The sequence below is a fragment of the Elgaria multicarinata genome, chromosome 7, assembly GCF_023053635.1.
Source record: "Elgaria multicarinata webbii isolate HBS135686 ecotype San Diego chromosome 7, rElgMul1.1.pri, whole genome shotgun sequence".
NCBI lineage: Eukaryota > Metazoa > Chordata > Lepidosauria > Squamata > Anguidae > Elgaria > Elgaria multicarinata.
In genome coordinates, this window is record NC_086177.1 from 99,816,000 (window position 1) to 99,833,043 (window position 17,044).

The following is a 17,044-nucleotide window of genomic DNA, read 5'->3' on the forward strand; positions in this document are numbered from 1 at the left end:
ACCTATCGGAGACAGCAATCCTATGCCCCCTAGACAGCATCTGGGGGACATAAGATTTTTCGGTTTCTGGGAACCAAGGTTGGAACCAGGGCATGGACCTTGGAGCCCAGAAACCGTGTTCCAAGCCTCCCCTTCGTAGCTGGCATGGTTCTCTCTGCCCTGGTTACATCTCTGCGCTCAGAAACAGAACGCAGAGATGGGGAAAAGGGGGTGGGGTGGGGAGTGGTTCGCGGAAGCGGCTTTATGCCACTTCCTATTGTTTGTCCAGGCTCCTTCTCTCCCCTCTCCCTGAAGCCGCAGCTAGATGGGAGAAATCACCTGACTAGGCAAAATGCTGGGCGACTGGAGCACAAAGGAGTGGATCCCCTCTGCTCCAGCCACCCTCCATAAAATAGGGGGCAGCTTCCAATTTTGGAGGCTGGCGACTATCTGGATAGAATTGCACCCTAAAAAACTTCCAGCCTTTTCCTGTTGCCTCTTGCTTTGGTTCTGTTTCTGACCCAAGATGTCCAAAATAACAAATACATATGTATACTAAAAGTAAATCGTTTATTTTGCAGATGACATGGAAGAGGTTAACGAAATGGAAAAGGTGATGTTGCAGTATGCTGCAATGAGCAGAGAACTGAGCCATTATATAGACGCAGTTGAAGATACTGTAAATCAGGTAAATGCTAGTAGTTCCATTACATAATAGAGATTTATAAAATCACTCCCAAATGGATCCAGTTTTGCACGAGTTAGACTATTCAGTAGTTCGATACAGAGAAGCTTTCAAGCGAAGCTGCACAGCTGTCAGAGTTGGACACATTGTGCTTGCCCTGTCTGAGAGAAGCCACACCCACAAGCACTCCTAGGCACAGGCCCTGCCATGGTACATCCCCTGAGAGAGGGGACGCCCACTCTGTTCCCTGAGGGGAGGGGAGCTGCCCCACAGAAGGGCGTGGGGGGAGAGAGCAGCCTGTATAACTCTGCCCCTTAGAGCACTCCCTCCTGGCTTTACACTAATGACTGTAAAGCCATGTGCTTGTAAGGAGGTCTTGTTTTTGAAGATGATACTGCAGGCTATAAACATAGACACATTAAAATCAATGAATGCATTTTAAAAATAAAATTCCCATGGTCCCTTTAGTATGCATGTCATGTTTCAGGTGTTTAGGTTTCAAGATCTTGGAGATATGGTGCAAACAGACGGACAGACAAACATCCTCTTTTATAAACCTTGATGAATGGTGGCGAGGGGGTGGATAGAATTTTTTTTCTTCTCAGTATCCGACAACTTTGGCTGTCAAATGAAACTGATTGACAATAGGCTGAGGCTGGATAAAAACTATTTCTTTGTGCTGTAAAGCAGCCTTCCTCAGACCTGGTGCCCTCCAGATGTGTTGGACTACAACTCCCACCATCCCCAGCCAGCATCATGTCTTCACCTGCTTGTAGAGGGTTTCAAGCTCCTATGTGATTGTGCTCTTGCTATATACGCTGAACTAAAACAGAAGGGTATTAATTAACTCCTAATCTCGACGAGGATGCTTTTCTTCATTTTCATTTTGCTATAGCTTCTAATGAATCCAGTTTCTGATGCAAACTGAAACGCATCCAGTGCAACTGACCCCTATGCAAATTAGCCTAATTTGCTTTGGAAATTTTTCCAGTTCAAAATTTCCTCATCACTGGCTGCACACCTGGAGCTGAAGCCAGGGGTGGAACTAGATTAACCTGAAGGTGGCAGGAAGCAGGGGAAGTGGAATAAAGACGAGGCGGCATAGCCATTGAGTTTCTCTGCCGATTGGGAAGGCTCCCCCACTTCCGTGAGCCTCGAAGAAATGGCCTTGGCCTAGGACCTCAAAAGATAGACGAGTGAAGAGAGCCCATGGAGGGTGAAGGAAGAGAGAACACCAGAATTTGCATCCTCCCCCTCATTCAGCTTTCAGCAAAGGGCATGGTAGAGCAGTGCCCTGTTTGTATCCGGCTTTGTTACTAATAAAAGCCAAAGGCACAAAGTGCCAAACATCCGTTCTTAATGTATTTTATGTGAGTGGAAATAGCCGCTTGATATAGAATTGTCCCCCTTGCAAGCCAATGACATGATTGTTTCACTGGGACCATGTCTACTGGATTTATAAGCCACAATGCTGGGCACTTTTGGTGGACTGGTGAACGTTGAGTAACTCATCATGAGACAATCTGCCAGTTCCTGGAGTTTTAAGTCCCACCACCTCAAATAAACCTTTACCGTTGCTACTTATAAAGCAATAAAAGTGTCTGATTAAAATGAAAGATTGACAGCAGAGGGAATAGTTGTGTGGTTTTGAAAGCCAAGTTGTTGTTGACTTAAGCTGCTGTTAGAGCAAAAGCAGCAGGTGAACTGCACCAACATCCTCTTTTGATTGATTCAGCAGCTCGTTGAGTAAGAAATGAGCAATCGGATTGCACTGATAGTTCCAACTACTGACTGTGGGAAATACTTTGTTTGATGAGGAGTGGAAACTCCCTTTTGTGCTGCATTTAGTTTACCTGTAGGATGACTTACCTCGTGTCACTTCTCTTTTCCAGTAGGTTTGGATTACTGTACTACTTCTTTTTTTTTCCCTCCTCAGAATTAACCAACACCCAAGTTATTGTTAAAGTCAAGAACTTAAACAATGATGTCACGATTTAGTTTAGTTTTTAGAACGAAAGGAAAGACCAGATCCGCTTTTATATAAGATATTACCAAAGTGAAGCAAGCGAAGACAGACCAAAACAGAGAGAACTTCTGTTTTAGCTCTGGCTTCTCAAATGGCAACGACCAAACATACTATTTCCTAAGTTCCAAATTTCTTATTTTTTTGGTCATTAAAGGTGGGATTAGGGTGTGACCAAAGTACACCATGCTCCAAGTATGAATAACTTGTATCTAGCTCTTTACACGGTATGATTAGCTAAAGGCAAATCCAAAGGATCCCTGTTCTCTTAATCACCAAGACACAATTCACTTGAAGGGTGTATTAATCAGAATTTGCAACCTCCTGCCATATAAGAACATAAGAATTGTTTGGCTGGATTTGACCATTATTATTATTATTATTTATATAGCACCATCAATGTACATGGTGCTGTACACAGTAAAACAGTAAATAGCAAGACTCTGCCACATAGGCTACCTTGTCAAACATTTTTTCTCCAGCTGCAGTCAGTCTGAGACTGGCATGCCCTGTGGTTTCCCCCCCCCCCAGCATTTGGTATTTAGAGGTGTATTTCTTCTGAATGTGGGGGTTCAAGTTAATTATTACGCCTAATAGCCATTGGTAGATAAATTCTAATGAATGTGCCAAATCTTAAATAAAAGAAGGGTCATCTATGATAGTTGCCATCACTATGCCCTATGCTCAGTGAATTCCATATTTTTTTTCATTTTTAAATTGTAGCTTACATTATACAACTTGAGTTTTTCAAACAGGAGAGCTCTGCAATATCCTATGGTCCCTGGGATGCTCTCCCAGAGCCAATAGGATTGCTCTCTTAAAAAGCCTTGTTTGAATCCTTCTCTTAATGGAAGGAAGTGGTTCGGTGGGCTTCCTTAAGGAGCTGATCCCAGAAAGCGGGAGATGCTTCTGTATGGCCTGGTGTGGCTTCTCCCAACCTGGTGTAGCCTCCTGATGTGGTGGACTACAACTCTCAGAATCCAACTCAGCTGGAGAGCACCAGGTTGGGGAATTCAGGCCCAATGGAAAGTGCAGCCCTCATTGCCCTTCTTGCGTTTCATATCAGAGCAAAAACAAGCACAAAAAGAGAGATGGAAAACCGGTATTGTCTGTCAATACTCTGTACAAATCGTCCTGCCCATGCCACTAATTTTGAGGAGTTCTGCAAGGAAGAAAAATAAAGCCAAAGTCTCTTTGTTCAACGGTTCTTTCTGTACAACAGGTATTTAGGAGTTTATTTTATGTCTTTTTTTTTTTAAGTTCACAAAGAGGTTATTTTCTGGGAGATCCATCCTGTTTATTTTGCGCCAGCCGAATTAATGGCAGGTTGTTATACATCCGTTTGTAGAAGTAAAGGTGTTCCTGGTCGAAAGCTGGGTGAGGATCTCAGTACAAGAGCGGGAGATTCCTATATAGAGGGGCAGCCGGTATAGTAGATATGCATTGTATGAAAAGTGCGTTCTGTTGTCCTGTGTACAAACAGTTGTGATGCATTCAGCCTTGTAAGTAATTCCGATCAGTTGCCCCTTCCCACAGCACAGCCTCTATTGCCCCCATCTGTTTGCTTCCTCTTTGGCTGGGCTTGCCTATATCTAGGATACCTATCTAAAGCTCATCGAAGGAACCTTGCATGCAGCCTAAAACAGTGGATGTATAAGCTGCCTTATATTTACTGTGCTTGGCAGTGGGATTCTCTTAGGAATACAGGAAGATGCCATATACTGAGTCAGACCCTTGGTCCATCTAACCCAGTAGTGTCGACACTGACTGGCAGCAGCGCTCCAGTGTTTCAGGCAGTTTTTGCAACTCTACCTTGAGATCCTGGGAGTTGAACTGGGGGCCTTCTGCATACAAAGCAGGTGTTGTACCACTGAACTATGGACCATATGCATGCAAAGCATGTACTCTACCACTGAGCTATGGCTGATCCCTCCTCCCTCTATATTTAGCTGTGTGTGCGGTTGGCAGCAGCTCCTTGCTGACTACAAGTGAGGCTTTGCTGCTGGAGTGCTCCACCTTGGGTGCTCACCCCAAGGTGACATTATTGTGCATGGATTAGAACCAAACAGGGCACACTCAGTTAAAATCAGGACATGAGCCTGGCAAAGGGTTTATTCTGAATGGTGGCTGATGATCAGGGGTCAGGGCAACCAGGATGATCAGGGGTCTGGAAACAAAGCCCTATGAAGAGAGACTGAAACAACTGGGCATGTTTGGCCTGGAGAAGAGAAGATTGAAGGGAGACATGATAACACTCTTCAAATACTTAAAAGGTTGTCACACAGAGGAGGGCCAGGATCTCTTCTCAATCCTCCCAGAGTGCAGGACATGGAATAATGGGCTCAAGTTACAGGAAGCCAGTTTCTAGCTGGACATCAGGAAAAACCTCCTGACTGTTAGAGTAGTACGACAATGGAACCAGTTACCTAGGGAGGTCGTGGGCTCTCCCACACAAGAGCCCTTCAAGAGGCAGCTGGACAACCATCTGTCAGGGATGCTTTAGGGTGGATTCCTGCATTGAGTAGGGGGTTGGACTCGATGGCCTTATAGGCCCCTTCCAACTCTACTGTTCTATGATTCTATGATGTGGACATGCTAGAGTGTAGTCAGTGTGCACTGTCTACTGATCCGAAGAGACAGGCAGCACACCGTGGAGGCTCCTGCAAGCTGCATGATCTCCTCCCTGCAGTGCTGGTTTGGTTGGTTGGAATTACATGAGCCCAGGCCCGTAGGATTCAAATCCGCGTAAAATTTGCATATGCTACTTTTTCTGCACGATATACACATTTAGAAATAATTACTTGGATTTAAATTTCACAAAACGCAAAGTTAGCCGATTAATTTCTCATTCGAATCACCTCAAACAAAATTAATTCTTCAATTGATTTGCACCCCAAATCAATAGTTCCTCTTCAGTCACAATTAATTTGCAATCCCTCGCTGTCTCTCCCCACACTTTCCACTCCTCTTTCCTCCCCTCTCTCTTTCCCTCCGAAGGAAGATTGCCCCCACCTCATGCAATTAAGCTTAGAAGAAAAGTTTCCATTAACACAAGTGGAAGGTGTGTTTTTTGTAAGCTTGATTGCCATGCGGGGAGCTGGGTGTGGTGTTACAGCCGGTAGAGGGGTGGTGGTTAACCCTTCCCTCCCCAGCTGCAATCCCCCTTGAAAATCGCACTCTGTATGGCAATGAAGCTAAGAAAGAAATCTTCTACTGGCATTTATTATTATCATTATTATTATTATTATTATTATTATTATTTTAAGAAGCAAACCATTTTGTTTATCAATCCTTTTCAAATACTTGAAAGGTTGTCACACAGAGGAGAGCCAGGATCTCTTCTTGATCATCCCAGACTGCAGGACACGGAATAATGGGCTCAAGTTACAGGAAGACAGATTCCAGCTGGACATCAGGAAAAACTTCCTGACTGTTAGAGCAGTATGACAATGGAACGAATTACCTAGGGAGATCATGGGCTCTCCCACACTAGAGGCCTTCAAGAGGTAGCTGGACAACCATCTGTCAGGTATGCTTTAAGGCGGATTCGTGCATTGAGCACTGGGTTGGACTCAATGGCCTTATAGGCCCTTACCAACTCTACTATTCTATGATTCTATCAGTGGAGACACTCATGGCTCTAGTGAATAGATTTGTGGTCGTAGCCCTATGGGACCAGGCCTAGCAATGCTCCTGCTGAAGAGTGAGAGGTGCTGGTTCCAGACATGGGTTTAATTTCTGGTGGGAAGTTCTGGAGTTGGAATGCTTTCCTTATTATCAGGATTTCTTATGTAATAGTATGACCCGGGAAGACAGGCTAAATACATGCTGATAGGAATCATTTTTGAGTATTCAGAGACAAGATTAAGTAGTTGTGCAAGAGGAAGAGAATTAGTGAGATGGAGAAACTTGTCTTAATGGGTATGAGAACAGGACGTAATATCCCAGGAGTGTATTGGAACTGAATTGTACTGATAGCCTAGGTGTTAAGTGATATTTTTATACCGTGTCAGTCAAAAGATAATTACCACTATATTACGTTATGCTTTGAAAAATAAATAGATATACACACCCTGTAATATAACTTGTACTGCACAGTTTGGCACAGTAACAATTTCCTGCTTATTATCTACAGTAATAAGTAGGAAATATGTTAACAATAAATCCCAAACCAGAAACTTACTGTAATGGATTTGCCACCATCACCCCACCACTATCTTTGTGTTAGCATAACTTGGCCAGAAAACCCAAGCTGGCTGTTAAACAATATAGCTTTCTTGCAATAAAATCACAGCATAGGAGAGTTGGAAGGGGCCTATAAGGCCATCGAATCCAACGCCCTGCTTAATGCAAGGATCCACCTTAAAGCATCCCTGACAGATAGCTGTCCAGCTGCCTCTTGAATGCCTCTAGTGTGGAAGAGCCCACGACCTCCCTAGGTAACTGATTCCATTCTCATACTGCTCTAATAGTCAGGACATTTTTCCTGGTGTCCAGCCAGAAGCTGGCTGCCTGTAACTTGAGTCCATTATTCTGTGTCCTGCACTCTGGGATGATCGAGAAGAGATATACTCAAGTGAGTAGTTTTTGCCAGATCAATAGCCCCAAGAAGAAAAGAAATAACAATCTACAAAACTCCCCCACCCCATCTACAAAACTCCTTTTCCAACCTGAGTGCCTGGAGATGATGATAATTGCCTGAAGGTTAATCAGATTTGTTGGGAGGGATAGGAGATTCCAGTCCTTTCCCCTACTTGCCTTCCTACACGTCTTCCCCTTGTGCCATCGCATCCATCAGCGATACTATTGCCTTAGGCTGAGCAACGGGGGAAGACCAAGCCTGGTTTGCTTCCCCCAAGCTAAATGTGGGTGGGTGGGTGTGACTGTGGTTCATTGGCAGAGCACATGGGTGCAGAAGGCCTGAGATCCAGTCCTGTTAGAAGGATTGGATAGCAGGTGGTGGGAAAGGAACTACCTGAGACCCTGCAGAATCTCTACCAGTCAGAGTTGACAATACTGCACTGGCTCCCATTCTGTTTCTGGGCCCAATTCAATGTGCTGGTATTAACTTTTAAAGCCATAAATGGCTTGGGTCTGGGTTATCTGAAGGATTCTCTCTTCCCCTTTATACCTGCCCAGATCCGAAAATAATCTTTGCAGGTCCTTCTCCCAATTCCCTTGACAATTGAGGTGAGGCAGGTTGACCATTGGCAGGGACGGGCAAGTTCTGGGGGTTGGTGGGCCAGCATTTGGCCCACCGAACCCACTGTGGGGCCACACCCTATGTCTGCCATCACTGCTAAAATTGCGGATGAATTTGCTGCAGTGGCCCAAAAAAAGCAATGAAATTGCAAGGCGTACGGGGAGCTTATATCTTGCTTTCAAGAAGTATTGTGTTTTCGGGATCACAATTCTGCTTCCTTCTTTCCAAAACTGCTGCTGCTTTTTCTCTTTTTTTTTTTGCTGCTGACGAAGCAGCATGTTTTCAGGCAGGGTGGCAGGGGCATGGTCTCACAGACACTGCCCTGGGGGCTGGGGGCCATGTATTGCACAGCCCTGCCACTAGAGGCAGGGTCTTTTCGGTGATGGTGCCCCAGTTATGAAATGCCCTTCCCAGAGAGGGCTCGACTTGTACCTACATTGTAGTCTCTTCAGTGTCAGGTGAAGACCTTTTTATTTTCCCAGGGATTTTAGTTTTTCATTTATTTTTAAAAAAATTATTTTTAGTGTTTTTAAAGTTCTTTGCCCCATTCTATTGCGGGTTTCTATTGCGGGTTTTATACTGATAGTGTCTGAACAGTTTAAGACTCTATACCTATGTTTTATTTTCATACTTCATAGTTTTATTTGAGAACCGCCCAGAGAACAATTTGTTGATGGGCATTAAACAAAGTAAAAATAAATGAATACGGGTCTAGCTAGACAGATACTCTGATCTGGTATAAGGCAACTTCCTAGGTTCCTAGCTTGGCTGCCAGGTCCTTGCGAGGAAGATAAAAAATGCTTCCCATTCTCCTAACCCAGACACTACATTTGGAGTGGGGTGAAGTGGGGAAAGAGGCAGCTGGAGCCAATGGGTTTGATCCGGGCTTGGTCATGTTTACAGGAGTTTTGACTGTGGACTCATCTACACCAAGCAGATATTCCACTATGAAAGTGGTATAAAACTGTATATAAAATGCAGGTGCCACACTGCTGCTTTATAGTGGTATTGAAGTGTGCTGACAACTGTCGGGGCCCATGACACATACCATATACTGCTTTCATACCACTTTCATAGTGGAATATCCTGCTTGGTGTAGAGGTGTTGAGAGCCCCAACAGTTGTCAGTGCACTTCAATACCGCTATAAAGCAGCAGTGTGGCTCCTGCCTTTTATATACCGCTTTCAAACCACTTTAATAGTGGAATATCCTGCTTGGTGTAGATGAGCCCTGACTTGTCACTGATTTCAACAGGTCTACTGTAAACATGACTACGTCTGGATCCATCTCATTGTGGGCCAAGCCTCATCTGCAGAGCATTCATATGCGTTCTGTTTCTTTGTCATGCCAGAGAGTGATGGAATTTATTTATTTATTGCATTTATATCTCACCCTCTCTCTGAAGAGCTCAGAGTAGGTCACAGATGTTTCCGGCGCAGGCTGCCATCCATGCAATATGCGTGTTGATAGCATGAAATGGAATGTTCTGCAAAAGGGCTTCTGTTTATCTTATACATTAGAGGTGGGCAACACACGCCATCCACTGCCCCCCCCCCCCCCGTGTGGCCCCAGCACTCTTCTTCTTCTTCTTCTTCTTCTTCTTCTTCTTCTTCTTCTTCTTCTTCTTCTTATTATTATTATTATTATTATTATTATTATTATTTTCACCTCAAAATAAGTGAAAAAAGTTGTGGTTCGCTGCCAAAATTTGACAGTAAATTGCTTCTAATGGACAATTTTAGCTTGAAAACAAGCTACTAAAAAGTAGGAGTTTGTGGCTGTGGAAGCTTAGAATGGACAACCTTAGCTTGTTTTCCAGCTGTGACTCTTTTTTTATCCAACCCCTTTTTCAGTGGTGTGATCTCACAACGGGTCCAGGAGAGGAAAATTGGCCCCCAGACTGCCCAAAGATACCTAACCCTGCTATGTACTAATAATGTTCCGACAACACAGAAAACCACAATGGTTAAGCATTTTGAGCAGAACATTGGCTGTGTTCAGAGGGCACCTTAAACTACGGCTTTAACCACAGTGAATAAGGCAAAAACTGTGTCTAAGGTGACTTCTGAACAGAGCTATTATGGCTTAGCATGTCGTGTGAACTATTCCTAAGGACGGTGGCTACATAACAACGCTTTAAACATGCTTATTAACCATTAACCATGGCTTAGTATGTCCTCTGAACAGGCCCATTGAATACAGTGGATCCTTATGTAGCCAAAACAGTATCATCCATGCATAAGAGGGAGTTATTGGCAGGCTTGGGGGAACCCCAAGTTTTGCAGGAGTAAAAAAACAAAAACAAACCCTAAAGGGCGGGGGACCCAAAACAGCTCAATGAGTACAGGGAATTTGCAGTGGGATGGAATAATGACTAGCTGTTGTGGTGGTGGTGGGGAATGGAAAACTGAGGTGGGGCAGGGAAATGGAGTATCCTGGAAGGGGGCATAGCTGGTTAGCTGGAAGGAGTACTCCACTCAGAGAATCATAGAATAGCAGAGTTGGAAGGGGCCTACAAGGCCATCGAGTCCAACCCCCTGCTCAGTGCAGGAACCCACCCTAAAGCATACCTGACAGATGGTTGTCTAGCTCCCTCTTGAATGCCTCTAGTGTGGGAGAGCCCACCACCTCCCTAGGTAACTGGTTCCATTGTCGTACTGCTCTAACAGTCAGGAAGTTTTTCCTGATGTCCAGCCGGAATCTGGCTTCCTGTAACTTGATCCCGTTATACTGTGTCCTGCACTCTGGGAGGATCCAGAAGAGATCCTGGCCCTCCTCTGTGTGACAAGGTTTCAAGTATTTGAAGAGTGCTATCATGTCTCCCCTCAATCTTCTCTTCTCCAGGCTAAACATGCCCAGTTCTTTCAGTCTCTCTTCATAGGGCTCTGTTTCCAGACCCCTGATAATCCTGGCTGCCCTCCTCTGAACACGCTCCAGCACTCTGCCACACTTTGTTGCAGATCTCACTCCTATCTATCTGAAAGAGTTAGATACTCCATTTCTGAAATGGAATTGGCAAGTGCCTGGGATAATCATTATGGTGTGTGTGTGTGTGTGTGTGTGTGTGTGTGTGTGTAAGAGGAGAAGAAAGAAGGGAAGGCTTGTATATTGTAAACAGCAGTGTTGACAGAGAAATCTTGCACTCTTCCTTCCTCCTGCTCTAAATGAGAACCAGGCCACCTTGTGTCAGCGGTGTAAGACAGGTTTTGCCCTCTATGCCACAGTATCCCCAAGACATTTTAGGTGTCCTTACAGGAGTGAAAATTGATCATTCGGTCACATAGGTGAAAGTAAAGGAGCTCCACTCGTAGACATCACTGCAGTTGTGATGTTGGACCCACTCCCTTTCCCTGGTGAGCACAGCCGTTGAGAATCAAGTCTTCTCCCCTGATTCTGGATTACCCAGAAGTATAGCCCCATCCTGGATTGCATTTCTCAGGCCTGCTAGACTAGAGTGTGATGCAGTGCTAGGAATTGGTTTAAATGTATGTTTCTGTTTCTCTCCCTAGCTATCAGCCTGTTCACATTATCGTCGTATATGCTGGTATTCAAATGAGCCAAAACATAACAATCACAACAGGTCTCTGCCTTGAGGAGCTTACAGTCTAACTTTTGACCATACAGAAGATCACCAAAGAAAAGGAGGAAGAGTGTTCAGGGGATGGGTAGTTTTAATCTGCTTTTGGTGCTTTTAATGTACAAAGTTGCCTGACACATTGCAGGAACCACGTTCTGCATGCCAGATCTTTCAAGGCCATGTTCTGCTGTGAAGATTTAGGGGTTATTCTTTTATTGTGGCAATGTCCCACCTTCTCCCCGCAAGGCCCCTTTTGATGTTCTGTAGGCTGAAAAATTTAGCCAACCTCAGTTTGCAGCCTCCGAATTGCAATTATAGGAAGTGGGAGAAGAACACGATTAAACTTTTTGTTGTGGCTTTTTGTTTCTGCCCAGGGAGCAGAGCGCGTGCACGTGCACGCGTGTACACACACACACACACACACACACATATATATATAAATCCTCCGTTATAGTAATTGTGGCACATAGGAAATCCTTCCAGCTTTTAGGCAATAAGCTTCATTCAAAAGAATTTGAGTCCTATTGTGAGCTAAAGCCCTGATAAGTTTCATTTTCCAAATCCAGTTTGTCTGCATTTTTGAAGTGCTAAAACTCTGAAAGAGGTAAATTCCCTTCCTGTACTCATACAATCTATTAATAGTCCAAGTACTCCCCACCCCCACCCCTGTTTGAAGAAGAAATGCTATGCGAGCTAATATTTGCATCCTGATATTTCAGCATTTGTTATGTGTGCCTAAAATGGAACTAGAAATGGCACAGTTTTCTGGGTATTTCTCCTGAACAAATCCTATTGAAATGAATGGACAATGGTAACTTAGTTTATCTTGTCTGTATGGCTGCGTGAAGATGTGCTTTGAAAGTGTGTGGGTGATGCTGCTGCTATCTCAGAAGCCAGAGAGAGCAGGCTGAATAAATTTTCCAGTGGTTGGGGGTGAGAACTCAACACCCTCAATAGCTTCCTGCCCACCCACTTATCCTGATCAGCAAAGAAAAATAAATAGGCAAAACAATAAGAACTGCAGAATACATTATGCAAAATAAGAGAAATTACATGGGTTTTTTTCTAGCTGTGTAATGCATTACAGGTGTAGGCAAACCTTAGGCTTGTAGGAATCCATTTTTTTAAAAAAATTATTAGAACCTCAGTTTCCCTAATTAGAGCAAGGTGCAAAGTAGTGTTTTGGAGTGTTAGGGGAAACGAGATGCAAAATGGTGGGTAGGTGGGAGCATGCAGAATGGAGCCAGTTACCCACTATTTCCCCATAAGCTACATCTGGGACGTTGAACTCCTTTCAGCCCATGGGCCAAATTCCATTTTGGAGAAGCTCTTGGGAGCCGAAGACAAAAGAAGCAGAAGCCAAGAATACCCACTATTTTAGCTTAAAGGTCTTACTGCAGTAACTTAGCCTTAGGAGAGGCATTCCAATATTTTACAAAGAGGAAGAAAAATCCACAAAAGCTGGAAAAACCACCAAATGATTGGTGGTGATGAGAATGGGGAGGGGGAGGCCCAGGAAAGGAGGTGTGGCCATGTGAGAAATCCCAGAGGGACAGGTTTGGCTCCTGGGCCTGAGATTCTGCACCCCTGAGCCATGCACTGGAATGACCTGCATATGGAATTACAAATCTGTATCTGAATTACTACAGTTCAGGGATTCAAGCAGTCTGATTTAGTTGGGGGAGAGACTCTGATGTTTAGCAACGCTTAGGAGTTAGAAACCTTTGCTGATCTCCTGCAAATCATCCAGTGATTTACCAATAGTTTCTTATCTTTCTGCCCACACTTGATGTACCCAGGTTGCAGAATCCATTTTTTTCTTTCTGCAGAATTTGGATTATCCCAGTGCAGAATTCTTAATTTACTTTTTTTCCAGACCAGCGGCCTTGGTTATGGCTGCCCAGAATGGCATCTGGGAAACATCGTACAATAAGTTTGAGATGTGAAGTAAGAGGGGATGGCGTACCTCTGAGCTGTCCCAGCCCAGAGTAGCATGAAGCTCAATTGTGGTCTCCATTGCTGTTTGTTATGTAGAGATATTTTGGTCTGTGGCTTTCAAGGTTAAGAGCTTTGGCCACTTCTGCTACAAACTCTGAGAGAGTACAAAATGACTAAGATGACAAATGTGGCTGCATACACAAGGTCATATAGAACCATAACAAGGGCTGGAAGGTTGTAGAGGGAAGTCCTAGGAGCTGTGAATGGTAGAGTTGACCAAAAAGCCATTTAATCCTACCCTCCTTGAGCGGCAAGGACATCCATCAGCAGTTTCAACCCAAGCAGACATTGTGCAGAAGTAGAAGCAGGCATATTTGAGGTGGCCACAGAACAACTCACTTGATGTTACTTTAACAAACTTGCCAAAATGAGACACTCCTTTCCATTCTATTGGAATGTGTGTGGCAGTGGGTATTTCCAAAAATGGAGGTCATTCACCTTCTATGGGCAAAACCGATCAACTGAATGTTCCAAAAGGTATTGTGGTGATCCTGGTGAGCAAGTCATCCCATGTACCATCCTCTTTCTCATGGTAAGAATTCATAGGAATATAGGGAGCTGCCTTATATTGTGTCAGAGTCCATTGACCCATCTATTCAAGAGTTGACTTCTCTGGCTAGTAGCACAGCTCCAAGGTCTCAGGCTGGTGGCTCCCCCAGTCCTGTTACTAGAGATGTTTTTAACAGGAGACGTTGAGAGTTGAGTCTGGGGCCTTCTGTATGTAAGACATATGTTCTCTTGTTCAGCTATAGAAGCCTTCTCTTGATGACCTAGGACCATGGTTTCAAACTACCTTCAGAGAATCCTTTCTGCAGTGACCTGCCTGCTGCACAACCTCTTGTGCTTTGTAAAAGATTCTGGGGTGATGGTGTTCTAAGGCGTGTAGCCCATTTGTATGGGAAACTGGCCAAATCAATTGGTCCTCGTCTTTGGCCTGTGTGAACTGAATGTGCACCCAGGGGAGGGGAGGGCAGCCACTTTTGGTTTGGGGGGCAGATTATCCCCCTTGACCAAACCAGCAGGCCAGATGATGTCAAGGGGGCAGACCCTCTTCTTCAAATTCCTCCCCTTCCTATGACTTTTTTTAAAGTCTCCATGCAGAGAGAATCACAGAGCTCCATGTCTCTCATTGAACAGAGGAAGGGACTTGGCCAGTGTTTGCAAGACCCTAGCCAACTGTGCTGCTCCGTTCTGTGTTGCTTTGCGTGGTTGCCTTCTTCTGCTCTACTGCATCTGTGCACTTCTGGGGAAGAATGGTAGAGGTGGGAAAGATCAAGGACAGCTCTAGCTTTGAGGGGTCTTTTAGTCGAGTGCCCTCTGGTGGAACCCTCCCCATCCCATGTCAGGGCCCTCCTCTGGTGATCTTACTTGATAGTGGTAGTAGTGGGCAGCAGCAACACTCCCATCAGCCTTGTGCAGCTGGGTCTGGGAACTGCCATTTTAATGCCATGGACTGGCCTTCCCCATTCTAGTGCCCAATGGATGTTTTGGACTATCTCTCTCTCCCCCAACATTCCTGACCGTTGGCTATGCTGGCTGGGAGTGATGGAAGTTGACTCCAAAACCTGAGGCGGCCACCAGGTTGGGAAAGGCTGTCTTAGAGCGATTCTATGTTAGGGGCGTTATGGACATGTAAGAATGGTAGCTCTCAGAGCCTCACTTGGGACTGCCATTTAAATAACACTCAGTGCCCCAGAGTGATGCATTGTGGGAAATTGCTTCCAGACTCTGCTGCCTGGAAGCCACCCCCCAAAATTGTTTAATGAGGGCCTGTGGCAGGTATCAGTGGTAGGCTCTGCTGAGGCCCCAGAAGCTGTACTGGAGGAGGTGTAGCTCAGTGGCAGAACACGTGTTTTGTATGCAGAAGGTCCCAGGTTCAATCCCCAGCATCTCCAGGAAGTCCTGAGAAAGAATCTTCCCTAAAAACATGGAGAGCTGCTGCCAGCCTGTGTTGACAATACAGAGCTAGATGGAACAAGGGTTTCACTTGTTATAAGGTAGCTTGCTATGTTCCTAAGCTGACCATGGATGCTGCATGATGACAGTTAGCCTGGACAGGCTCTCATTTCAGGTAAATCTGGCTGTCATAATAGATTTCTCTTAAAAATAATTGATTCTCGTTGAAGATTCCTAAAAGACTCTCATTGAAGAAATCCTAGGTGTCTCTCTAGGGTCCTACTTGACAGAAGAAGGTCCTCTATTTGAAAGGATTGTCAGAGGATCCTTCTATTTGAAGGGCTGTCTGGTCCAAGTCAAGTGTATAGATAAAAAATCATGCTGAGGGAGAGCAGGCACCTTGAAGTTGCTCATCCACAATTACCACCTAGACAGCAGGTTCACAAGCCACCTGGTCACAGTCTTCCCCACAGTGTTGAGATGTATTGTATTTCTATTTAAATTCCAGTAATCGTTTTTAAATGTGCCTGTAAACATAGAAATTGGTATGTGCAAATTATATGGAAACCTGTTTTCTCTTTCTCCTTTATTTTGGGGGAATGAATTTCCTCACGTTTTATGTTTTTATATTGAGCCACATATGAGTGGCCACGTTTGAGTCACTACACTATCTGAAACACAGTTTGAAAGCAACTGTCTCAGAGGAAACCTGGGCTAAGGTCAATATCCCTATATCTATGGAAAAAATAAGTATTGGTAATTGTGGGGATGAGAAACATGCACCACCACATCATCTCCACAGTCCATTGGGTAGGCTTTTGTATTTTATTTTCGTTTTCCTTCTCAAGCATATTTTCTGTAAACCCTCAGTGCATTGTTTGGTTGAATGACTAATGCGTGTTAGTAGAGTTGTATTAGATTCTGAGTCAGTTCTTTGTTTTATTATGATTTAAATCCCTATGGAAATGAAATATGGCAGAGGACTTTAACCTTTTGTTCCAAGGATGTGTTTTGACATAATTGTTCTGTGTCAACACAGCCCTTGTTATGGGACAAACACTTTCATTGGTGAAAGCTTTTTCTTTTTTTAAAGGGTATTTCATTGCTATCTGTATTTAGGGTGACAAATAAAGATGAGATGAACCATATGGAGTACCCACCCTGGAATACATATTTGTTTTCACATTACCACTTGCTCTGGAATACAGCCCACTGCTAACATTGTTTGAATATGTAGGACAGGATCCAAAGAGCCATGTGGCTTATTCTTATTCTAAAGCAGAGATAGGCAACATGGTGCCTATGGGCACTAATGTGACCTCAGACATCTTCCTTGGTGTACACTGAGGCATCCTACTCCCAATTTTTACGTTAAAACGTTTTATTTATATTTTCTTAGTAGCAGCTAAGATGGCTTCAAAGCAAAGTGGGAAGCTTGTAGCTTCTACCATCTAAATTTCCAGTGAATGCCTCTGGGCACATATCTTGTTCTTTGGGAATAGCCATGCCCACCTGTAGCAGCTATTTTATGACTGTGCCCATGAGAGTTGCTCAAATTTCCAAATGTGCCTATGGGTAGGGTGACCATATGAAAAGGAGGACAGGGCTCCTGTATCTTTAACAGTTGTATTGAAAAAGGAATTTCAGCAGGTGTAATTTGTATATATGGAGAACCTGGTGAAA

The 17,044-nt window shown here is 44.3% G+C and overlaps 1 protein-coding gene across 1 annotated transcript in view; it reads left to right on the top strand.

Annotated features, from left to right (window-relative positions):
• The window catches only part of NSMCE2 (NSE2 (MMS21) homolog, SMC5-SMC6 complex SUMO ligase), a 243,373-nt gene that overhangs the window by 42,910 nt on the left and 183,419 nt on the right, over positions 1-17,044 (top strand). Inside the window, exon 3 of the mRNA XM_063131135.1 lies at positions 561-667. Within this exon, the coding sequence (XP_062987205.1) occupies positions 561-667 (107 nt within the window). The remainder of the gene's footprint in view (positions 1-560; positions 668-17,044) is intronic.